A 26929-nucleotide genomic window follows, 5' to 3' on the forward strand; every position below is an offset into this window, starting at 1 on the left:
AAAATTCTGGAGTCTCAGCAAGACCACAGCTTGCCAAAGGGTAACTACTCAATATAATATATTGTCTACAAGCAATTTGAGTAAAGTAAATTTGTCAACATTCAATTTCCCAATACAGCCATCTTCCACTTTCATCAATATCACAGACTTACCAAACCCTTGTTTTTTGTCAATTATAAATTATTTTTAAGTCAATTCATAAATGTATGTGATAAATATTTAATTCCATTAATGATAGTTAAGACAGTTAAGTTGAACAGTGGCCATTTTCTTTAATGATAACTTTAAATAGATAATAACTTGTTGACTGTTGAAATGCTTTATTGTTGTAAATATATATTTATCAAGAAATGTAAACTTTGTCATTGGTATCCCAAATGTAATTACACACTGAAGCAGAAAATGAGAAAAAATCGCAAAAGGAACCACCTCAACAAACTCAAGTGTCTGTTGGCCTGCCAGTAGAAGGAACAGGATAAGGACAACTACTCAAACAACACCTGACACAACTGAAAGGAAAGGGTCCCCATATAGCAAAACATACATAAAAACATCCAGGAGTTAATGAAACTAAGAAAGTGAGTGATCAGAGACTCTGGTGGAGTCTTCAACCATTTAAAACTCACTCAGTATATGGCTATAATAAATATAAGAAATACATGGAGACGTAGAATCTTTAGTCTTAAAGGAATGCTACAGATAAGTGATATTATATATAAAACAACATATATATCACTGTATTGAAATATTCATTAATGTATACTTTATTTTCACTGGAAAAACTGTCTATTATGTTCTTTTCATCAATAAGAGCAAGTTAGGAGATGTGCACATGCTGCTTCTGATGTCAATCTTCATTTTAACTGCTACAGATCTGATGTCTCTCCCAGCTGCTGCCTCTTAGAAAAGCACACTTGTCCTTCAAGAATCATAAAAGTCATCCCTTAAGGCAACAAAAAATGTAATGAAGCAATCCATATGGAAGAATAGAAATGGGTGCATAAATTAATTTCTGAATGAAAATGTATAAGATATGTAAAATGCCCTGTGGTAGTGATACTTTACTCAATTTGATATTATGCACGGAGAAATCATGACATCTCTTAAAATTTGTAAGTGAAAATAAATATGTACTTCTGTGATTACTTTAACTCAGTGACATAAATTTCCTCCAGGTAAACTACACACTGAGGGAGAAAATGGGATAAGAATGAGAAAACAAGAAAAATCAAGATCACAAAGGAACCAACTGTTATGACAAATGGAGGACGGAAGCTACCCAGACACCGACTTGGGCAGAAATAGGAATAAATATCCCCCATCCTAGGACAATCTGTCTGAAGGGAACCTGAATTGAAGGGTAGCAAATAACATGGTGTGAGCAGGAAAATAGAGGGAGGGTTCAGGGAAGTTTTTACAAAAGGCAGGATACGAACTACGCAATTAAAGATGTTCAAAAGGTAAATGCCCGCAATCATTTATGCATTTATAGGTGCTGCTTTTTATATTAAGGTATTATTTGTCAACATCCTAAATTGATTTTCTGGCTTCCTTTCAAAATATAAGGCGGTCCCAAGACTCTGAGGCCTGATCTCAACTGGAGACTCCGGATGGTATTCTGGTGGTGGCTGTGCAGGTTTCATGAGCCCAGGATGGCTTCACTCCCTTGTCTGGTGCATTGGAAAAGATGACTTCCGAGTCTGGGCTCTACTAGTCCTGTCACCCTGGGTGACACCTGCACATTGACTCTCTATGGTGGTGGTCTCTGAATATCCAGATTTCTGTCATCATATCTCACAGATCCCAAAAAATGTCTTCTGAAAGACCTGAAGCGGAAGACACCAGGGTCTTAAGTCCTGGGGCAGAAAGAGTGTGTCTTCCTCCCTGTTCTATTAGTTCACAAATCACCAAACCTACCCAGTTTCAAGTGCATGGGACAAAACCCCACCTCTCCCCAGGAGCACTGGACACAGAAACAAGCTTCAATTCCTCCTGGGTCAAATTGACTCAGACAAGTTAGTGATTCGCTCTGCCAGGGCACCAATTTGCCACAAGCTGGGCATCAGCTGAGTTTAGGCCTAACTGGGTTTGGATTAATTTCTGTGGTCAGTAAATTGCATCCTCAGACACAGGTGCAGGCCAAACACCTGCTGTGGTTCCTGAAGCCACTCAGTGTGCCAGTACAGCTGGTGGGTGCTCTGACCCCGACCTATAGGTCCAAACATGTGGGTGTGAGAGTTCAGAAGGAAACCACTGCCCCCTCCCCTCTCCCACATATCTCATCGGGGGACTTCTGGGCTGTGTGTATTCAAAGAAGCTTGTCAGCTCTTCATTCTCCAGATTGATCACCTCCTTCCACAGAAACTCTCCACACAAAACTCCTGCCAAGATATTCAAGGATTTTAACAAGGTCAGACATTAATGTCATAATTAAAGCTTTCAGTATCATTTGAGATTGCAATGGTTAATTCTCTGTGTTAACTTCTATGGCCCACCAGGTCAGATATTTGGTCACACCTTATTCTTGCTGTTTGTGATCGTGTTTTGAGATGACATTAACATTTAAATGAATACACTCTAATAAAGCACTTTGCTCTCTCTAATGTGTGGGGGTCTCATCCAATCATTTCAAGGCCTTGATAGAAGACAAAGGCTGACTCATCTGCTAACAATAGACAATTCCTTCTGCTTGCCTGCTTTTGAACTGAAACATCCGCTCTTCCTGGGTCTTGAGCCCGCCAGCCTGCAGACCAGAACTGCACTATTTGTTTTCCTGGTTCTCAGGCCTTCAGACATGGGCTGGAACTCTATATCAGCTCTTCCGGGTTTTCACTTTGTGGATCCTACATCTAGGAACTTCTCAGCCTTCATAATCACATGAGCTATTTACACACACACACTCACATCCCTATCGGTTCTGTTTCTCCAGAGAACCCTGGCTAAACAATGACTCAGGAATTTGATCTATTTTCTCTTTTGGGCTGGCTCACATCCAAATCCCAGGCTAAAGGTGAACTAGGAAAACTGTTCCACTTTATCCACCCCACATTGCCCTGGGAGTAAATATTCTTGTTGTAAAAGGGATATGGTGAGCCAGAGGAGACGGTGTAAGCAAGTCCTACAAACCCAGCTTCTTGTAGGTCATGGCCAGGCTTAGGACCACAGCAGTTCCCAGAACACTAATGTCAGAGACTTTCCTGTATCTGCCAGGACTTGGGTGTGACCGCTGTCAAGTTTTCCCTCTGCTCCTTAGATTCCTGGTGAGCGATGAAAAGTATTTCCAAATGCTATTTGAATCCCACAAAAAGTTATGCATGAGTATGTTCATAGTAATTTTATTCAAAATCACCTCAAACTAAAAACAAACAGGTTGACATCAAAGGACTAGGGAAACAATTTGTGAAAAACTCCTTCAATTGTGGACTATTTCTTAATAAAAAAGAATCAATGACAGATAGACACAACATCTTTATGCTGATTGAAGGAAACCATACCCAACAGGTTACATACTGTGTTATTTACCTATTCTGAAGTTTTAGGACAGGAAATATTTATCCATGGTGAAAAAAATCAGAACAGTGGTTGTCTTCGTTGGTGTGTATGTGGGAACTGACTGGGGAGGGGCACAAGGGAAGTCTGTGGAGGGAAGGGTAATGTTCTATATCTTGATATGGGTTTGGGTGACATAGTCACATGTGTCTGTAAAACTCATCACTTAAGATATGTGTAAATTTTGTGTAAAATGTAAAATATTAAGTAAAAATATAAATCGTAAGTAAAATGAATGAGCTATAATATTATTGATCTCTAATAACATTATACTGAATTTTTTAGGGAAATGCTTACTGATATCTCTTTCTTTGATAAGGATAAACAATAAGGTGGCTTGATGGGAGGAATATGGAGAGATGAGTAAATATGTACAAAGCAAGTACATCCAAATGATGATGACTGGATCAATGTTTGGGGATATAAGAGTTAAATGTAAAACTCATGACTTTTTCCATTGTTTTTGAAAGGTTTCATAGATTAATATTGGGGAAAAACAACAAATCTTTGATGTCCTTCCCACTTTGACTTTTCTGTGGATCCCCATTAAATGGGATATAAAGGTTCAGGGCAGCTGGATTTTTCAGAAGTGAAAAATCCTTTTAAATGAATGAACCATACAGTAAAGAATCATTCCTGAGTCTTGATTCTTTAGGCAATTCCTGAAAACTCCTGCCCTTGTGTACCTGCCCTACCAGCTGCCTGGACCAAGGAAGGTATTCCTTACACAGATTAGAGGGAAGCCACAGAGCACAGGAGCATGGATACGACACTATGAAGGAGGCACTACTCTTGAGTGTGACTGATCACAGTGATTATTATCACCACAGGAGGAGACCGGCTTTGTGCTGGTTCCACTCCATGAATAAAATGTTAGTGTTGGACTCATGCTTATTCATGCTTCAGTGAAGAAAATGTACTATATGGGGTTGTCAGTGGTGAGCCTGGCTTCCTCTCTCTTCCTCTTGCAGATCCAAAAGATTTGATGATGTCACCCAACAGGACTGAGTTTTGTTCCAAAGATTTATCTACGTTTCCTTCCTGACTCGTGCTACACGCGGTGAGCACTTGTTCGGCTAACAGCTTTCTCGCTTTTCACCCAGCCTGTGCCCACCTGAACTCTGTTCCATTTAGGATTGGAAAAGCTCCGCCTCTTTTTCAACACTAAAATTTCCTAGAAAAATGTGGTACCTGCCCTTTCCGAGGTTTTCTCTTTCTACTCTGCTGTTCTGGCCACAGATTCTCTCCACAGTGTTCTCCTTGACACCCGCACTTCCATTCCCATAGTTAGCCCGAGTTCTCAAGGCTTTCTGGGATTTCCCCTAATTTCTATTAGGGTCGTGGAGCTCAGGGCATTGTCCATCCTTGTGAGGTGCTCCTTGTTTCCACCTCCCCCAGAGCAGGGGATTTTGGCATTTCTTTACCAAATCCAAAGGGCTCGTCCTGGTCTTTCTCTCCTTTACCTGCCCACAGGGTGGAGATGGAAGATACAGGAGGGAAGGTGAGTACTTGAATCGTCTGTTCTGAGACCCAGAGGAGGAGCACGGGTCAGAGCGGCCTACTCAGCAGGGTGGACATTGAGGGGATCTGGATAGAAGGGGCAGCAGAGGGAGCAGGAGCCCCAGAGTCCCCTATTCCCCCAGACTGCACCCAGTGTCAGGCCCTGCAGGCTTGCCTTCTATCCTAAACCCACACCACCCGCCTGGCCAATCTGAGGCTGAGGTTCTAGGTGTGTCACAATGAGGCATCTGTGACTTCCTGTGACTCCACCCACTCGACCACGTTGGGAATTCCTCCTGTGGTGGGCCCTGCGTGCCTCCAACTGAGGGTAGCCAGCCTACCGAGTCTTTCCTCCTCCGTCCCACTGACTGTCTTCTCTGTCCAGTCTGGAGATGTCCCAGTTCATTGGTGAATTTATTTAGTGTCAAATGACCTGTCCAATGTCACAGTGCCGGCTGGAAGAGCAGATGCCTGGAACCTGTGTTTGGGCTCAGGGTTCAGAGAGCAGCAGGGGTCGCAGAAGCCCGGAAGGGCGCTGCTTAGCCTGGTGGTGCTCTTGCCCCTGTCCCTGACACATTTGCCACAGATCTGCCCCTCTGATGCCCTGTCCCAGCACAGTGACTGAGGTTTCCACGGGGACAGTAAACAAGCCAGTTCTTATTTCATTAACCCATTCATTAATCCCTTTAATTTCCACAAGTGCAGCACACATTATGTCCTTTGTCAGCCTTCACTACTGTGAGGTTTTTAAGTTGGTGGTTTTTCTATTCTTCGTTTTTGAACTTATTTTTAGCAGCAGATAATTGTTTCATTTAGTCAAATTTAGGGTGACATTTATTAACATAAAAAAGTTGGTCATGATCCCATCACCGATTATCGTATTTCTCACAGATATTCAGCTGTATCCGTTGTATCAAAAAACAGGATTCTTGAGGCAAAACCTTCCTTGAATAAGCCCCCTTAAAGCCCATTGCCCATCATTTTGGAGATCAATTGGCAGAGGAAAAGAATAAGAAGGAAGTCTGAGAATGAAGGAGCAAGGTGAGGCAGGATCTATCAGTGTCAGAATCTTACATCCAGCTATTGCAAGTGAACATTGTCTCCATGGATTGAATTTGTTTTCCTAATTTGTTTTCCTAATTGTTCATTTTTAGTATATATAAAACACAACTGATTTTTGGGCCAAATTTTTATCTTGCAACTTTGAAAAAATGTTACCTCTAACAGTGAGTGTGTGTGTTTAAACTTTAGGGATTTCTATATGGAAGGTCAGGTGAACTGTGAAAAGAAATAATTTTACTTTTTACTTTCCAATTTGGATGACTTTTATTTCTTTTTCTCCCTACTTGCTCAGACTAGAACTTCCATTATTATGTGGAGGAGAAATGGTGAAATTCAACATCTTTGCCTCGTACCTGATAAAAAAGCTTGTAGTCTCTCAACATTGAGTCTGATGTTAGCTGTGTGTTTTACTACGTGGCCTTTATTATGCTGAGGAAGTTTCCTTCTTTTACTAGTTTATTGAAGGCTTTTACTAAGAAAAGGTGTTGATTCTTATAATATGCTTTTTCTGCATCAATTGAGATCTTTGTTAGTGAGCATGAAGACAAATCATTTGAGATGATCAGTCATGGTTATAGATGATCCAAAGAAGGTCCCTACACGTTATTTCCTCACAGCAGCCAAGGCCCTTAGCTCAAAGGCCCACTAGTGCCAAACTCAAATTCATACACATTGAATCATTTTAAAGCAGCCCCAATTAGTAGATTTTAAGCCATCTAAATCCTACCTCCTGTGCATACCCTGTGAAACATCACCCAACATCTGCCAGCCATAGATAAGGTAAACCATGAACTATAGACGTCTCCTAACTTCTGCTATCCATTCTTCTTTCTCTGACACAGAGACTCCCTTTATTGCTGTTGAGAGGCATCATCTTGACAAGTGGCCCCCTCACCAACCCCTCTCCTCTTGGGAGTTTCTTTGCCACCTACCTTTCTAGGTGGAGACCTGATATTACTGCTGCTGGAAGGTGTCATACTGTGAAAGACTTCCTTACTCAGACAAGATGTCTATGTGCCATCCAAATAAATCTTGTGTCATTCTGCCACCCTGTGGCCATAATTGTATGCGATCAGTCCTGAAATCTCTTGGTTTCACCACGACTGCCCAGCATACATACATAGGTCATTGTGGATAAATCCCACTGGGACGTGAGCTCCTCTGAGATGGAAGTGTGTACATTCCTAGGGAGTCCAAAACTAGCAAAGACACACTCCCAGTGACACCAGGACATGCCACTTCGCTCCTAGAGACGTGTTAGACAGAAGTGTTGATTCCTGGATAAGCCACCAGATAGGATCCAGAGTGGCTACCCAGAATCATAGCTAAAGTCAACTACAGGGGTTAGAACATGTATTAACTTAGGCAGACCATAGAAATGGTTGCTCATCATCCTCACTCATGACTTGAGGTTTTTTACCCTGACTGTACAGTAGAATCATTTGTGGAGACTTTTAAAAATAATAATGTTAGCCATTTCAACTACACATGTGCTCATTTAATTGGACTCAGTTAAGCCTGTGGTTTTGAATTGTGCTAGTTTGGCAAAAGCACGAGTCATCTCAGTGGATATCGTGGGAGCGTTTCCCCTTCATGTTTAGATTCAATATTGGTGTTTGCTGAAAGACTAACATTTCCAAGCCCTGTGGACAAAGGGACAGATGCTTTTTGTGAGAACATTCACTTTGCTTGGTGAAAAGTACATAGCATTAACTATTAAACAAGAATGCTTATGTGGAGGATGGTAGGTTTCGTATCTTATCATACTGAAGCTTTATTTTCTAGGCTTCTATGTGAGAGAGAGCACAACAATAGTGTTATCTGGGGTGACTGATGGGTGTATAAATCAGCAATAACCTGAATAAGATACAAAGTGTGGTCATGGAATTAACTCTTTCCTCCACTTAGCTAAATTCAGAGATTTGGGGAAAAAATCCAAGGAACTGTCTGCAGGCGGTGAGGGCAGAGCTGCCTGTCTTTCTCGCTCCAGGCTGCTCCCAGCATCAGAGATATAGGCTGAGGGCCCACCAAATATTTTAGAACACATGTCTTTGGTACTGCCCCCCAACCTTGCCTGACCAGGGTGGTGGCACGCTGAGAAGCCTCACAAGTGGAGCAGAAGATCACAGTTGTGTCAACACCGGAGTATGAAGGAAAACTGATGATGTTGGAGGGAAGATGGAATGAGGGAGCTCAGGTGTGTGGAAAGAGCTGTTGGAGAAAGGAGAGACCCAGAGAGGGGGCTGAATCTCTGTCCACACACCAAGGAGAGTAGACCTGAATCTGTGTGTTTAGAACTGTAAAAAGGAAACTACAACACCAACCGTTAGCTTCTTTAGCAACAGTTTTTATTGGTGAATATTTGCAAGTATTGATCTATCTAAAAATTTATTTCTTACAAAATTCTACATTCAGTATTGCCAGATCACTTCATTTTCCATTTTATGACATATTTTCATAAATAGATATTTTCACAAAATCTCAGTTATTTGCTGAACTGTGTGTTAAAGGATTCTTTGAGAAGTTTCCACCCAAACAGACACATACATACACACATATTTTGGGGATAAGAACTCTGCCTGTAGTTTTATCCACTTGGATTTTTGGATTGCTATTTCCTCGTTATGAATATCTTAGTGTTGACTAAGAAATAAGTGATCACTGAAGGATCCCTTCACTCATGACACAGACTGTTTGGCACAGTCTGAATCCACACTACACCACAAGTACTGCTCTATGAATAAAATATTTCTTATTATTTTACATTGAATAATTTCACCACTAATAATTATTTGTAAGAATTATTTAGTATTACTCAAGATCCTTTGATATTCCTCAAGAAACTTCATCTTATTGCCTGTTTTAGCATTTGTTCCTTCACTGAGTTTTCTTGTGCACACCATACCTGGTAGTTGGTGGAATGTTTGTTCACAGTGACTACAGACCTAGGAGTTTTCTCATGTGGAGTTTGCTCATGTTTAACAATAATAATTAACAAACAACTAGGAGTTCTTCTCTGTACAATCCACTAGTATCCTGAACTTTTAGAGTTGTTGTTGAGAAGATGTATATCATTATATTTAGTGTGAGTTCTGCCGTGTTATCTAAAGTCAGGCCCATGACTAAAGGCTTTTCCACATTAATGCCATATATATGGATCCAATTCCATATGAAAATGCATATCTTTATTAAGGAGTATGATGACTGGAGACTCTTCCATATTGATTACACAGAGTGTTTCTTTACTGTGTGAGTCCTTTGGTTTGTTTAAATGTTAAAGCTATGATTAATGTTTCTTCCACACTGAAGGCATTCATGATTTCCTCTTCAATGTTGGGTTTCCTCGTGTCGTCTAAGGGAAGAACGATGACTGAAGAATTTCCCACATAGCTGGCATTCATATGGTTGCTCTCCAGTGTGGGTTCTCTCATGTCGCCTAAGATTAGAATATTGACTGAAGGCATTCCCACACTGATGACAGTCATATGGTTTTTCTCCTGAGTGTGTTCTGTTATGCCGTCTAAGTTCAGAACTTTGACAGAAGTCCTTCCCACATAGAAGACGTATATGTGGTTTCTCTCCTGTGTGGATTCTCTTGTGCTGGCTAAGGCCAGAGCTTTGTCTAAAGACTTTCCCACACTGATGGCATTCATAACTTTTCTCTCCAGGATGAATTCTCTCATGTTTCCTAAGGTAAGAACTTTGACTGAAAGCTTTCTCACATACATGACATTCATATGGCTTCTCTCCTGTGTGAGTTTTCTCATGTTGTCTACGGTATGAACTTTGACTGAAGACTTTCCCACACAGATGACATTTATATGGTTTCTCTCCAGTGTGGATTCGAATGTGGTTTCTAAGGTCAGAATTTTGCAAAAAGCCATTCCCACATAGATGACATTTATATGGTTTCTCTCCACTGTGAAACATCTTGTGTCGTCTAAGGCTAAAGAAATTACTAAAGGCTTTCCCACATAGATTACATTCACATGACACATCGCTAGTGTGAATTTGATTAAGGGATGACTGATCATGAAGTGATTTTCCACAGCGTTTGCTGACAGGAGGTTTCTTTCTCATTTGAACTGGCAAGTGTCGAGGCAATGAAGATCTGTGAGTAAATTCATCAACCACATCAATACATTCAATGGTATCCCCTTGAGTGTGAGATACATGCTTTGGGGAAGGAGATAAAAGGTTATTAATGGTTTGCCCACCTATATCCATACATTCATTTCTCTACATATAAATTCTAGAATATAAGTCAGTAATAATCCCTTGATGAAGTATTTCAAATATTATTGCATATACATGTTGTGTTACTCTCCTGGAGGGACAAATATTTTCTCTTTTGTAGTATACCAACTGCAGAGGTGTCAGATTAATTTTGAAGCCTTCCATATGTTTCAAAGTTTAGATAATGAGCAGTGTTCATGCAATTGTGTTTTTCTTTATTATTAATTTTTTTTAGATTTCAAGTCATTACTTTGAAGTCATGTTAATTTCTTAACTGATTTTAAACTACCCAAAACATTTTGCCTAGAATGTGCTTAATCCCACCTTAATTACATTAGGAGATTCTGCTCATTTACTAACTCATCTCATTGGAAGTTCTTTAATTTAGATGACTAGAGTTCACATGCGTGAAACTTACCATTGGCAGAGATAATTTCTTCATGCTGTTATGTTTCATTGATATCATTTCTTGATTTTTAAGGGGATTTCTCCTGCCTAAAGCAATTGAAAAAAATGTAATAGGTTAGAATGGCATTAGGGGAATGAAAATATAGAAAAATACCAAGGTTCATTTCAGTATGTTTTAAAAAAATGGCAATTAGGTAGAGAAAGGTGTCAAATAAAGAAATACTCTAGGTAGTAGAAACATTTTAAAGGACATTGTCAATTAAAAGAAAAAAAATCAGGATTGAAACATGAAAAACAGTATGTGACTATGAGATGTTGGGTCAGCAAATGGTGGGAATATTTTTAAATGGGTAGATCAGGACAAGAATCACTATGTTAAAGTTAAACTACAATAATTACACAAATATCCTTCTCCCTAAAGGCAAATAAAATGGCAGGAAGACATGAAGTGTAATTGGTATATGCAAGGAATGATAATAACATGAGTAATTTTGCCCCAGTGTCCTCATTGACATTTCGGAATATATCACTCACTTCACAACATCTTCAGATGGTATTTCCAGGGATGTATTCACTCACTGACCAAGGCCTCTGCATTGAAGCACAGGTCCCTGATGCTTACCTTGACTCTGGTGTTGGAGAAATCCACTTCCTTGACTCCACAGCTCTTTACCTTGCACCAATTTGAAAAGCACATCTGATTTGAATATCTGATAGCCTGTTTGTGGGAAAAAAAAATATGTGGATTGTGAGATCTGTGCTAATTAACATTTGCTATCATCAAGTCTAGTGCAGGCTACTGAGGAAGAATAAAGAGATGATTGAAGGTCAGTCCTTGAAACAACATATTCAACAGAGAAAATATGGAAGGCCCCTCACTGGACCTGGAAGAAATCTAGACTTACAGCAAAAACAGGGGGGACTGCTAGATGCTGATGCCCATACCCAAGTTCAAAGAAAGAATGCAGAATCCTGTCTTTTCAAAATGGAAGAGATTAAATGTCTTACCAGTATGTTGAATATATTTTCAAACAGCATGCAATAAACATGACCTTTACAAGAATAATCAAAATTATACTGTTTTCACTACTCTGTTCCCAAGCCTCCATGTAGAGACTAGAACAGAATAATTATTTTAAACAATTACTTATGCATTAAAATATTCATTGAATATCTAGTTCTGTTCTGAGTGTTGGCGACTGAGTAGCATGAAAAGCATTAATTTGTGGGCAAGATTATATTCTAGTGTGGTGACAAAAAGTAAAGTTTATAGAAACATCTTTCCTTTAAGTATTTATGCAGGTTATGAAAGATTCAGGGCAGTGATTGGAATGGGGTATGGAGAAGCTGTTCTAGATGCTTGTTCAATGAGTGAATGAATGGACACATACACAAATACATGTTGACAGACTCGCCCACGGAGACCAGATGATTGATACTTTCCAGCATCACATCTCTGTACAGCTTTCTCTGGGATGTGTCCAGCAGGACCCACTCTTCCTTGGCGAAGTCTACAGCTATATCATCAAACGTCACTGATTCCTATAACATGGATATACTGGTTTAGATAGAGCAATCCCTACCAATGTCCATGGTCAGAGGGTTGAGATGACAGCACAGAGGAAGTGATGGGAAGCTGAGTGTATAGAAAGATCAATCTGTGCTTGGAGTTCCACTCAGTTTACTGTCAGTGCTGAGCTGGTATTCACCTTTCAGATATATTCATAGAGACCTACATACTCTGACTTCATAATATTTTATTGTAAAGGAATATCACATGAAATCTGTTGTAATCAATGTGGAAGTGTTTCAACAACCTATTTTTTGGGACTTCCAGACAGATGATTATAAAAGACTCACTTGAAATTCATAAATAAACTCTCTTCTCCATTAATATCAAGCAACTCTACAGATCTATCACAAGACAAAAAAGAGCTATGAAGTGCTGATTTTAAACAATGACCATTGGTTGAAATAATGTCCCTAGATGAATTCCTGGTTCCTTGACTATGCACTGATTTCAAACCTTGTTATGAGTGTTGAAAGATCCAATGTATTAATGTATGAAGTGTTTCCTGTCTAGCAAACCTGCATTAAATACAACAGCTTAATATGTTAAATCATTAAAATATCAGAGAATCGTGAAGGAATCTCCACCATTCCTCAGAACTGAACAAGATTCATACAGAACTTGGTACTTGATTTCTCTCTTGCTATAGGACTCAGGTGTTCATAACAAACTGTAAGGTCAGATGGTTCAGCAGCACAAGCCAGGGTCCTCTGTGATGGCTGTACTGAAGGACAGTCATAGCCTGACCATTCCTGTTGTATGAGGACTGTCCTTCTCAATTTTCTCAGGGACCTCAAAGGCCAGTTACTACTGTTTCTCTTGTATCTTTATCTTGACTCCATGCCAAAGGATAAAAGAAGCTCCATTATTGGTTTTGATCTATCTAGTTTTTCTCCTTTATGTGTAGCACAATTAAGAAAATACTACTCCATGCATATTCCTTCCAGCTATCAAATATGAACAACAGGATAGCTACCAAGTGGTAAAATGTCTGACTGGGGACAAGAATGATAATAATAATTTTATTCTTTTTTTTTTTCGTGAGGAATTTCAGCCCTGTGCTAACATCTGCCAATCCTCCTCCTTTTGTTTATTTTTATTCCTGAGAATCACTGGCCCTGGGCTAACATTCCTGCCCATCTTCCTCCACTTCATATGGGATGCTGCCACAGCATGGCTTGCCAGGAAGTGCATTGGTGCACTCTCGGGATCAGAACGAGTGAACCCCAGGCCACTGCAGCAGATCTCATGCACCCAACTGCTTGTGCCAGCGGGCTGGCAGCAATGATAATTTTAATTACATATCTTTTAGAAATTTTCACAAGTGTAAATATATTCTCATGATTGTAAGTGGTTTAAAATTGGGAAAAAATAACATAATTCCTCATTCCTTCTACACGTCTCTCCTGCTCCTCTCACCACTGAACAACCCTCACACCAGGTCTTGTAACATTGGATTGATTACACTCACTTGCTGAAACATCTGCCTCCCTAATGACTGTAATGTTCTGCTTCTCACTCAATTCCATCACTTGCAATCACCACCATCCTAAGCTCATTACATCCTTAAACAGAGTTAATAAGTTCATTATTGGCAAATGAGGACTTGGGCTTGGTGAAAGAAAGCAAACTTCTCTTGTCTCTTCTATAAATACAGAAGCTTAATGGAGGCTATCATAAACATGTGTAATGTTAGGAAGGAGATTAGTTATTGATGAGGCCCTGACCCAGGATAACTATCCCAAGTCCTGGACAAACTTCATTGGAACTCAGATGCCTGAGGGACACCTGATTGCTCTTAGAACATCCATGCCGATAGGAATTACTTGCTCATCTAATGGAACTAGGGATGTAATTTCTGTAGAAAGAGGCATTCTTTACTCACAAGTGACTGCATTGTCAATAATTCAGTTTCCAGGTGTCTTTATCTTGGTTTTCACTCACAGACAGTCCAAGCACTAAGCAGGCAAATCTGAGAATACAGAAAGAAGCCATGAGACCCCAGTCCTGTGCACAATGTCCAGCCCCACCTGTGAGGAAGCCCCAAACGTTCACCTGGATATGACCCCCAGCGCAACAAACTGAAACAAGTGGTGCACTCTAAGAATAAGATGCAGAGGATTCTTCTCTCCAAGGGTCAAATGTTAAGGCTATAGCTGTGATTGATAATAAAGAAAGTCAAAATACAGATATATTACAAATAAGAGCATGATAAGCATTGTGTTTTGTATTTTAAAAAGACTTATGACATCCAGACTTGTTCAATTCCCTCCCTGATTCCAAAGCATCATGATCCCTGACTCAGTGCACATGTAGAACCTAAAGGTATACATTGTGAAATTTCTCAGATTTCATTATTCTTGCCTTATGCACTAGCAATGGTCCTCCAACATGCATGGCAGCCCTCTAGAGCCTCACTCTTCCTGTTCTCCCTCAACCCTGACTTTTAGATCTCTCCCCCACGGACTTGGACATCAAGCAACTAAGAATCTATTTTATGATGGAGTTAATCAATTCAAAGACTTATTCCATTTGTAGGGATTAATGGCATGGGTCTCACCAGTCCAGTCCTTAAAATCCCCTGCATCAGAAAGTAGCAGGAGCACATGAGTCATCATGTTACTGTCATGTTTATCTCAGTCCTCTAGGTCAAGGATGCTCAGATAATATGGAAGGGCTAGGATTTAGGAGACAATCTAGCTGCTCCATCTGATAGTTTAGTCAAGTAGTAGCTGAAATCCTCCAAATCCTGTTCTTTATTAATCTTCTTTAGCTGCAACCTCCATCATTTTCATTATGGAGAGTCACTTACATATATGTATATGTACATGCAAATATATATATACACACACACACACTGTGAGAGAGAGAGGAACATTTATCAACTATAATTTCTCCACTATCATATAAATAATAATTAAATGTATTTCATGGACAAATCACAAAAATGCACCATAAAGAGAGGGATAGTTAACTCACAGGTTGGTACCTTTGGTCCAGGAAAAAGAAAAGTTAAATTGCTATTGTGTGACTATTTATTTGCAGACTTACATATATTTGCTCATTTAATCCCCACAATAATCTTGTTAATTATAGTTTATTTTCCAATTTAACAAATGACATAAGCAGAGGTTCCAAAAACTTTAGTAATATTACTAAGTCACACAGCTAGAAAACGGAACAGCTGTCATTTCCTTTTGCTCAGCCTGTCTCCTGTGCTCAAATTCCTTTAGGGTCAAACAGCACACCTAGGTGTTACCTGGCATAGTAACTCTAATGTGAGTATTCAGAAGCACCATGTTATTACAATGTCTTTTTCTTCTTGCGTTTTCACAAAATCACTCCTTCTGCCCAGGTTCTCTACCACATGGGAATCTCCAGAGTATTGACCCCACCTTCCAAACATCATAATCTTTCTTCATATTTTTGCCCAGTTTCATCGAAATTACTCATTTCAACACGCATTTACCAAGACCCACCTGTTTTTTATCCCTTGGACTATTTGCCACATCAGCTCAAGGCCCCATAGCAGCTGTCTCTTCCACGACTGCAGCTGACAGCACATGGGGAAGATGTGCATCCCAGTCTAAACACAGGATCATCATTCCAGATGGGTTTCAATTACATCTATTAATTGCATTATATTCTGCTGGAAAAAAAATGTCACTCTTCCAGTACCGGTGACTGTATGGCTTAAACAACAGAAATTTATTTTCTTATCATTCTGGAGACTACAAGCCTTAGGTCAAGGTATGTGTGGGGTTGTTTTTTTCTGAGACCTTTCTCTTTGGCTTGTAGACGGCTCTCTTTTCTCTACATTCTCTATGTGCCTGTGCCCTAATTTCCTCTTGTAATAAGGGCACCAGTCATATTAGATTAGGGTCCTCTTTATTAATTACTTCCACTCTAAAGTACCTAACTCCAGATAAAGTTATATTCTGAAGTCTTGGGGGTAAAGACTACAAGATAAGAATTTGCAGGCCACACAGTTCAGCCCTTGAATTACAGATGAATTACATAATATGACAAAGTAATTCAGTTTATCCCTATGATATCTACAAATATTCATATATTCATATCCAGTGGTTACTTATTTTCTCCTATTAAACTCAAAAGTCATGCTACCTCTGACAATCTCTACTTTTGAATCACCCTCTCTCCTTTTTTGCAGCAACTATATTATTGATTTAAATTAAGTCTCTTTTAAGGTAAACCTCTGTATATATTCATGATCAATCCCCTCATTATGTCTGTTCTATCTTGAAACAGAAATCTTCTTTGAAGATATTTTCTCTCAAGCTCCTGCTTCACAATAAAATTGAAAGTGCAGTTATCAGATGCAATCAGACATAAAAGAGAAGCTCTGGATAAATGCAAGAATCTACTAATGGCACACATGCATCCAGTGTCCAGGAGCACTCTTAATGCCCAAGAGAAACTCAATGAATACTATTTAGTGATTGAATTAGCCAGAACACATGGGAGTATCCAAGGCGAGAAGGAAGATCTAGGAAACCTAAGCAAAAATTGACCATGAGATTCTATTTGGTTTTGACTTCAGGGCAAATTCAGAGTGAAATGGAACATTGTTTTCTACTTCTAGAATTTTTCTTTTTAGAACGTTAGGAATATGGAAATTCCTATTTGTAATCCAGGGAACCCCTATGCATCTGCAACAGAGCAGCCCTATGGGTAGAAAGAAAGAATGCACCAGGCATCCCTGTGCTACGTCCGTGCTTCCCAGGAGTAGGGGCCAGAGGATGTCACTGAATGGGTCAGAACTGGGGCACAAAAGCAACCCCTCAGGAGCTGATCTTTCTTAGATTATGGAAAATCCTGACCAGATCCCTCAAACTCTTGGCATATCCTGTGTTTATGAGCCATTATTTTGAGACAGAGACATTTCCTGCTATAGCACAACACTGGCACGTTTTTATCCCCAAAATATTTCCGTGAATTTCTGCTGTTTAAAGAGAATAAACCTGAATGATAATGACTTGGAAAAAATAACTAATGCAATAACTATTAAAAAAGCTGAAGTAAAATAGGTTGGAATGAAAAAGTAATTGAAGATCTATATTCAAGGAATCTTTGCCTTTGAGCAGAGGAACATCACTTAAATTATCCGAGAAGTTTAGGAATGAACTGACTCCCAATTATTAAAAACCTTATTTAAATAGACTTGAAATCAAGAATGAAGGTGAGAGATTTTAAGACAAAAGAATGACGGTAAGTGCTAGGAAGACGAGAGAAGGAAGAAAAATGACTTGGCAGAGCTCTGAGCTTCCACGGGTAAAATGAAATCGTTTAAGAGAAGAGGCTGTTTTGGGAGATGAAAAAGAAAAAAGGAAATAGATGCTGCTCAGATATCACGCTCAGATATCTTTGGATGACAGGCTTTAAAATGAGCAGAAGGAAAAATTAAGAAAAAACTTTTGAGGGAGGGCCCTGGTGGCGTAGTGGTTAAGTGCACGTGCTCTGCTTCAGCAGCCGGGGGTAGCAGGTTCAGATCCCCAGCGTGTACCAACACACTGCTTGTCAAGCCACGCTGTGGCAGTGTACCATATAAAGAAGAGGAAGATGGGCACAGATGTTAGCCCAGGGCCAGTCTTCCTCAGCAACAAGAGGAGGATTGGCATTGGATGTTATCTCAGGGCTGGTCTTCCTCACAAAAAAAAAAAAAGAAAAAAACTTTTGAAAGGATTACAGATAAATTGAAAGCTAACAAAGAGAAGTCTGGAGCCCATAGAACCAGTGTTGCCACTAAATATAGCAAAGGAAATAATATAAAAATAATTTTATGATTTAATTCATTAAAGAAATAATAAAATATATGAAAGCATAATTTTAGCGTTTGTTAAAATCCATTAAGTATTTGGGAAAAAAACATATGAAACTTCAAAAATTAGCAAAATTCCCCCATGGAGTCTATATTCAAAGGTCAAGAATTATTGGAAGGTGATTATAAATACTCAAGGAAAATATGAGACTATTTCACTCAACAAACTGTGATATTGGAGAATTCCTACACATCCCTCAGGGAAACCAGCTGGGATCCTGGTTTATAACCAAGTATACTTTTCCTCAAATATCACAACTAGAGATGGATTTAGAGAAGACTTGTTTGTAAGGATAACGCATAGATGAAACAATAACTTAACTGATCACAGAGAGACTGTGCCGGGGACAGAAAAGGGCATGTTATGAGACGGAAGTCAAAGCAAACCTATTTTATGATGGACTCCAGTGTGGAGTGATCAGAAACTATCTCAGGAAATGGATTAAATGCATTTCAAAAATCATACCTAGACAAGCAATCTTTAGAAGGACTAACAAAATCTATTCACTGGTCCTAAATTATTCATTAATTTATGCAAAATATACTGACCAACCTCTCCCTAAAGCAAGAGTAGTGACTTAGGTCTCTGGCGACATCAAGGTGGGTGGTGGCACAACTTAGGCTCTTCCTCCAGTTCTCTTAAAGAGCTGCCTGGAAGGAGACATTCTACTTCTTTAATATCATCTTAATATTAAGAACATTGCTACCCATTTAGAGGCAGAATTATTTTTCAGCCATTCCAGGGTTACATGGACACACTTATTTATTTCTGGGCTGCAGCTTTAGGGACCTTTGTTTCCCCACACCAAAACCGTGTTCTCAAACATCTGTCCATAAAAACACCTGATATCTATATACAGTCACTTGCGTGTTCCTTTCCTTTCAGTTCAGAACTACAGTTGACAAAAGTCATGTCACTAAGTGAGGTCTCTCCGATTTCAACACTAAGGATTGGCTAGGCACTATTGCAGGTGCTAAGAATATAGCAGTTGACATAACTGAAAGAGTGTTACCTTCTTGCCTCTTACATTCTATAAATGTACAGACAGGATAGCAAAGAACAAGCATAGAGTCCAGGAAAATAGATTTAAACATGAAGAAAGTATGAAACCAAAACTGCTTACTTCAAATTAATAGTGAAAGTGGAAAAATATATCACCTCTGATTGTATCACATTTCAAAGCTCAACTTTTCATGATTTTCAACCTCCAATAGATCCAAAGAAATTCAGGAATGGTGAAATTCTAATTAAGTTCAGAATTATTCTAGAATTTTATAATGAAAGCACAATACCATGAAACAGAATATCTACTTTTAAGGTGCATAATCGATCATGCATACAAATGGATTGTGTACTAGGAGGGAGGAAAATTTCTTAGTTTTTTAAAAAAGGAATATGGAACAGCCCTACAAACAATGAAATAAAACCAGAAAATAATGACAACCATAAAAGACACAATCTGTCAACTGAAAAGTAAGGGAAAATATATCTTTTAAATACAGTTGGCACAAATATTGTCAAAGTACATTATGAAAAATGCTATCACTTGAATACAGTAACATTATGTATAAGTACAAATGGAATAAAGCTTAAACAACAGTCAAAGGAAATTATTTGCTTTCAATATATATTAATTTTTTAATGAATAAAATAAATATGAGCACCTATCTCAAGATAGTTAAGAAATAAAATGAAGAATATCATTTAATGAAACTCATACAAGAAAATTAATTCAAAGAAGCAGAAAGTGAAGCATTTATATCAGCAAAAAATCATAAAAATTTAAGATGTAGATCAACATGCCAACTGAACTTTCCAAAATGAAGAAAATGCTCTATATCTGCATTGTACAATACAGTAAATGACAGACACTTGTTGTTAGAAAATACTTGAAATTTGGTTAGCACTACTGAGTATCTGAGGTGTGGCATTTTTATTTTATTAATTTAATTTTTTTAGCCACATGTGGCTGATGGTTACTGTACTGAACAGCTCAGATCTAGGATCTTCGAGTCAACAGATAAAATGACTAAATCCAAGGCAAAACAGGAAAAAGGACACAAATAGTCAAAAGTAGGAAATGAGAGTGGTGAAATAAATGTGGACAAAAGGAAATTTAAAGATCCTAAGAAGCTGCTTTGATATGACTAACGTCTAAATACAGGTAGGACTTCTGTAAATTTAAGGGAATGGGGCCAGCTCATATTTCACTGTGTGGAGAACTCACCAGAACCCGATATTGGAGGAGATGGTGAAGCCAAATAGATTCTGAGGCAAGTTCCACAGACGGGGCGCCAATTCCTCTTCTTCCAGTGTTGTGAACTCTGCAGTGTCTTCTACTCTGGGCAAATGAGTCCATCCTCTGTTTGACTTCCCTTTATATAGGGAAAACAGTTAATAAACCTAATCAAGGCTACATTACAGGGACACACTCTGATTGGATAGATGCCAGTCAGGGCTTCAATTGGTGGGACACACCCTGTTCAATTTGATTAGATTTTCTAGACTAATACAAAGTTATAACCATCACACCAAGTTGGAGAGCAAAGATGTAAGGACATTGTGAAGGGATATTAGCAAGATTCATTCACTCCTTTGCTCATTCATAAATACATTTTAGTGCATTCTTTGTTCCAAGAAACATTTTATGTCTTGGAAATAAATCAGAAGACCAGACTAAATGGGATTCTATGGGCATGAAGCTGGAATTAACTGGAGGAAAAATGGACTTAAAAATAAGATGAAAAATGCTGTGATGAGCATACCGGTGCATATATCTTTTTGAATTAGTTATTTCATGTTCATCGGATAAACATCCAGTAGTGGAATAGCTGGATCATACGGTATTTCTATTTTTAAATATTTGAAAACTCTCCATACTATTTTCCATGGTGGCTCTACCTTTTTTGCATTCCCTCCAGCAGTTTATGAGGGTTTCCTTTTCTCCACATCCTCTCCAACACTTCTTATTTCTTGTCTTGTTGATTATAGCCCCCCTGATGGGAGTGAGGTGATATCTCATTGCAGTTTTGATTTGCATTTCCCTGATAATTAGAGATGTTGAGCATCTTTTCTTGTTCCTGTTGGCCATCTGTGTATCTTTTTTTGAAAAATGTCTGTTCATATCCTTTCAACCACTATGTTCCAGCATTATTCACAATAGCCAAGACTTGGAAGCAACCCAAGTGTCCATAGATGGATAAATGGATAAAGAAGATGTGGTATGTATAGATACACAATAGAGTACCACAGAGACATAGAAAAAGACAAAATTGTGCCACTTGTGACAATATAGATGGACTTTGAGGCTGTTATGGTAAGAAAATTAGTCAGACAGAGAAAGACAAATACCATAGCATTTCGCTACTATGTGGAAGATAAACAAACAAACACATACATAATGAAAAAAGATTGATGATTACCAGAAGGGAAGGAGTTGGAGGGAGGCCGAAAGGGGTAAAGGGGCACCTTTGTATGTTGATGAATAAAAACTAGACTGTTGGTGGTGAACATGATTCAGTCTCCATGGAAACTAATTTATAATAATTTGCACCTGAAATTTACACAACATTCTAAGCCAATATGACCTCAATAAAATAATAAATAAAATAAAATTAAAGATGAACAAATATGAAGATTTAAAATATAAATTATGATTGACAAAATAAGATATATTTCTGGGATCGATAGCTTGATTGTTAGGGTAGTGATCCTATGGTACTTTTAATAACATGTTAAGAATGTATTAACTATTCATAGAAAATGGAAAGGCAAATTTATACTGTATTTCTTGGTTAGTGGTGAAATAAAAAAAAGTATTACTACATAGTAAATTATTTCACTTGTATGTCTTTCACAATTGATATATGCATTTGAATGGAATTCTTACGGTTGTTGAAATAGGCTCTTCTGGCTTAAAATTCCTTTCCCCAAGAGGAAATCATTAAACCATGGGAAATAGTAAGGGTTCAATTGTATCTGAGGACATTTTGGTTATTTTTCTAAAAATACTTGGCTATCCTATTAGGTCATGCATGTCAATTCCTTCTCCCATGCTCATTAAAGATTATTTCAAATCTTTGCTATCACCATCCAATCTCCACAGACTCATCTTTTCTCTCATATTTATCAGATGGTTTGTAAACTATTTAACAAATGAAATTGATAATTCTGGATGTAGATACGTTCAACCACTAGATGTAAAGTATTTCTGCGTGCTCATTCATTGTTTATGCCACCTTACTCATAACAGGAAAGGAATTACATTTAATCTCAGTTAGGTCATTAATTTCAAGGTTTGTCTTCGGTTGCTACTCTCTCCTGCCACATCATGCTTTGTAAGTTATAATGTAAAACCTATACACTTTAAAATAAACTACTGCCTCTTAATCTGATCCTTCCTCTCAGCCTTTAAAATGTTATAGTATCACTCAACCTGAAATGTGAATTGAAAAAATAAAAAGAAACAAAAGACTTTGAACTCCTTTAATTTCCAGTTTCCCCCTCTCCTCTCCTTTTAAATCCAAGTCGAGGGGAGAGTCCATTCACCAATATTTCTTCTCATCCCACACCAATCTGAATTTTTCCCCATTAATTCATGCATCTCATTATTGCTGACAACACTAATGATCTAACCAACATAAAAATCTCATGAGTTATCATCGGTGTATATGTTGTTTTCAACTTCAGCAGAATTTCATTCCTAATGCTCATGAGTCCTATTTTCCCTGGAATCTTTTCACAGTTGTCATGGTCTTAGGTCCCAGAGAACAGAAGAGACGGAGTTTACTGTGCTGGATGGTTATTAGGGAGTGATCTTGAGATGAACTTCTTTGGATAGGATTGGGAGAAAGGAACACATGCTGAGGGAGAAGTCTAGCTGCAATGCAGCCTTACAGCATCATCTGACCCCACAGTTTGCCATAGAACCAACATGACCCATCAGATTTTTCCTAAATTGAACAAAAGTGGCCCTACCTCTATCAATCATTACATGCCAGACACTCTGGGGAGTGTGTCACCTTGAGGCAGGTGGCTCTTTGCACTGAGTCAATCCCAGCATATGCTGACAAAATTTTGGGAGCTAAATGTTTGCACTAAGTGGTGCTTCTGTGCAGCAGGTATGGATCAGGACATATAGAAGCCTTCCTTGCATGTAGCTGTACCCTGTCAGCTCCTACCCCTGGCCATTAGCTAGAAGGAGCCAGGTTTATAGGTCTTTCTTACCCCATCTTCTCTGGCTCACCATATACCTTTTAGAATATAAGCATTTACTCCCAGGGTAATATGAGATGGATAATGTAGAACAGTTTTCCCAGTTCACCTTTAGCCTGGGATTTGGATATGGGCCTGCCCAAGAGAGAAAGTAGATCAAATTTCTGAGTCATTTTTTGGTCAGGATTCTCTGGAGAAACACAACCAATATGGGTGTGTGCGTGCGTGTGTGTGTGTGTGTCTGTGTGTGTGTATAAATGGCTCATGTGATTATGAAGGCTGAGAAGTCCTTAGTTCTGCAGTCCACACACTGGAAACCCAGAAGAGCTGATGTATAGATCCAGCCCATGTCTGAAGGCCTGAAAACCAGGAGAACCAATGTTGTAGTTCCAGTCTGAGGGCCAGCAGGCTCAAGACCTGGGAAGAGCAGATGATTTAGTTCAAAAGCAGTCAAGCAGGAGGAACTCTCTATTGTTAGGAGTTGGGTCAGCCTTTTTGTTCTATCAAGGCCTTGAAATGATTGGAGGAGCCGTCCCCCCTCCACATTAGACAGAGTAAACTGTTTGATTATTGTATTCATTTAAATGTTAATGTCATCCAAAAACACCCTCACAAACACCCAGAATAATGTTTGACCAAATGCATGGACACTGATTGGCCCATTCATGTTGATATATAGAATTAACCATTACACTCTCTGGTACTTGAAGCTTTGGTGATGACATTAATGTCTCACCATGTTAAAATCCTTGAATGCCTTGCCAGGAATATTATGTGGAGAGTTTAGAGGAAGGAAGTGATCAATCTGGAGAATGAAAATGTGACAAACCTCTTTGATTGCACACAGCCCTGTAGTCATCTGGTGAGATATGTGGCGAAGTCAGGGAGGGAGGGACACAAGGAAATCCTGGTCCCAGCCACCTGGAAGAGGAAGTAGAGATCAGATCAATCGGGATCATGGGAAGATCTCTAAGTCATCTCTTGGGCACTTACCTTCCAGAAAACAAACCCACCCACTCGCCCCTGGTTGGTGATTGAGCAAGACTACCCTGAGGGGAGGGGGCAGTGGTTTCCTTCTGAACACTCACACCCACACCTGTGGACCTATAGGTTGGGGTCAGACCACCCACCAGGTGTTTTGGCACATTGAGTGGCTTCAGGAACCACAGCAGGTGTTTGCGAGACTCTGCCTGCTCCTGTGACTGAGGATGCAATTGACTGACCACAGAAATTAACCCAAGTCCAGTTAGGCCTAAGCTCTGATGAGGCCCAGTTTGCTGCCAATTGGTGCCCCGGCTAAACAAATAGAGTCCTTGTCTGAGTCGATCTGTCCCAGGATGAATTGAGGCTTGTCTCAGTGTCCAGTCCTCCTGGGGAGAGGTGGGGTCATGTTCTCCCACTTGAGTTTGGTGACTTGTGAACAAATAGAATAGAGAGTATACTCACTGCGTGTTTCTGCCTCAGGAGTTAAGACACTGATGTCTTGTGTTTCCCATCTATTGAAACATTCTTTGGCGAAGTTTAAGGGATAATGACAGAATCTGAGACCACCACCATAGTGATGTCATGTGCAGCTATCCCAGAACAGCAGAGCCCAATCTCCCAGTCATCCCTTCCAAGACACCAGAGAAGTGAGCGGAGCCATCCTAGCTTATGAAACCAGCATAGACACCGCCTGAATCCCATCCAGGGTCCACAGTTGAGAGGAGGCCTGAGAGTGCTAAGACTGTCTTAAATGTGAAAGGAAGCCAGGCTCACAAGGAGGCAGGAAAGATGAGATTGGAGTTGGATGAGTGTGTGGTCCTGACAAAGAGCATCTTCATCAGACACTGAGCAGAACTTCACTGTCTTTCCCTGTATCTTAATCGTTTTTTCCCCCAAATTTGGACACAGATATCTCTCCCCTCTCTGCTTTTTAAAATGTTCCCTAAATACCTAGGATTTCAGGAAGTATGATCAGAATTGGTGTTGTTGACAATAAGTCTTGTACAGAACCCCTTTTTTTAGACAAGTCACAGCAAACTGGACAGATGCGGCAGTGACTGAGGTCTGCGTGGGAGGAGAATCAGTATTTTTCCAAAGGAAGATATTTGGCAGGTCACTTTGCTGTGTTTAGCCAATTGTGAAGGGAGATCATCAGAGTCTCTATTACGCAAACCCTGGTGCATCTCAAGGTGACATTTACGTAATATACAATGAGAATGGTGACAATTGAGTTTTGATAAATGGTTCTGGGGAAGACAAAATAGGATTTTATGATATGACCACCTTTCCTATATCCCAACAGCTGCCCCAAAGACTGATGTGACTACTGGTGGCAGAACTTCAGAAGGGTCCTATTGTGAACAAGCTCTAGGTTTCCATGCTTTGTAGTTTAAATTCTCCCTCAGTGCTGCTGGTCTCTCGGCATATTCTGGTACTTATGACAAGGTGGCACTTTACATAGAGTGTTGTCTATATAGGAACCCTGTTTCTCTCTGATAACAGGAGGTTTCTGATATCTTGCCTGATCCTGTCTTTTAAAACTCAATTATCTTTTATATGAATGTATATATATATGTATTCTTGATTATTGGGCCACATTTTCATTCTCATTTTGTAGTTCAGATGTAGGAGTCAATATTTAACTTAGATAAAAGAGTAAATATGTATTTACATTTTTACCATCAATGTTTATTTATTTCTATATCTTTAAATTTGTGAAGGCAAAATAAAGATAACACTGTCTAACTAATGAAAATACGTAATTTATTTGTACATTCATATTAAGGAATTCATTTATGGAAGTGTTTGGTTTTTCACATGGAAAACTTGCAACACATCACCTTCAATAAAGCATATTTGTTCCTGGTCATGGTGGAGAAAGGACATCTTCCAGGAGAGCAGGTGGAGTGCGGAGGGCAGGTCAGGGTGGAAGGAGGGCCGTTCAGGAGAGAGAGCAGTGCATCCACTTCCCCAAGGCTGATTGTGACAGGGAGGCCTCTGAAATCCAAAGATATGTTGTTGCATTGTTTTGTCCTTCTCTAAGCTCAACCTCAGATTCACAAGTTGATCAGAATGGTTTCACTGTTTAAATAACTCTTACTAATTTAAGAATTTTATGGCAAATTACTCTATTTCATTTTGTCCCCATTCATGGTAGCAAGTTTTAGAAAAGTTGGTTATGCCTAAATTATACTTACACTTTTTCTATGTATTCACCCTTCATGAGGCTCTTTATAGACTATTTTATTTTTCTCCTCTAGTGGTTTCCTTATAATTACTGTCGTCAAGGAAAACAGAACTTTACCAATCCCGAAGAAGGAATGGATTTTCCACAGGTAAACCAGGAGAATAAAAGTAAATCAAGTTACCATATTGACAAATAATATCTTAATATGAAAAGCAGCACAGATAAATGCATAAAGCTTTCGTGCATTTATCTTTTGAATATCTTTAAGGGCAAAGTTTCTATCTTGACTTTTAAAAAGCTTTCCTGAACCCTCCCTCCATTTTCCTGCTCACACTGTGTTCCTCACTACCTTTCACTTCAGGCTCCCTTCAGACAGAT

General features: G+C 39.2%; 1 protein-coding gene and 1 pseudogene across 1 annotated transcript in view; one reads left to right on the forward strand and one right to left on the reverse strand.

Annotated features, from left to right (window-relative positions):
- Positions 1 to 10789, reverse strand: part of LOC131394104 (zinc finger protein OZF-like) — a 67065-nt gene extending 56276 nt beyond the window's left edge. Inside the window, 2 exon segments of the mRNA XM_058525372.1 lie at positions 9456 to 10287; positions 10766 to 10789. Of these exon segments, the coding sequence (XP_058381355.1) occupies positions 9456 to 10287; positions 10766 to 10789 (856 nt within the window).
- The window catches only part of LOC131393862 (zinc finger protein 705A-like), a 124394-nt pseudogene that overhangs the window by 79472 nt on the left and 17993 nt on the right, over positions 1 to 26929 (forward strand).

This window comes from Diceros bicornis, chromosome 29 (genome assembly GCF_020826845.1).
Source record: "Diceros bicornis minor isolate mBicDic1 chromosome 29, mDicBic1.mat.cur, whole genome shotgun sequence".
NCBI classification, from domain to species: Eukaryota; Metazoa; Chordata; class Mammalia; order Perissodactyla; family Rhinocerotidae; genus Diceros; species Diceros bicornis.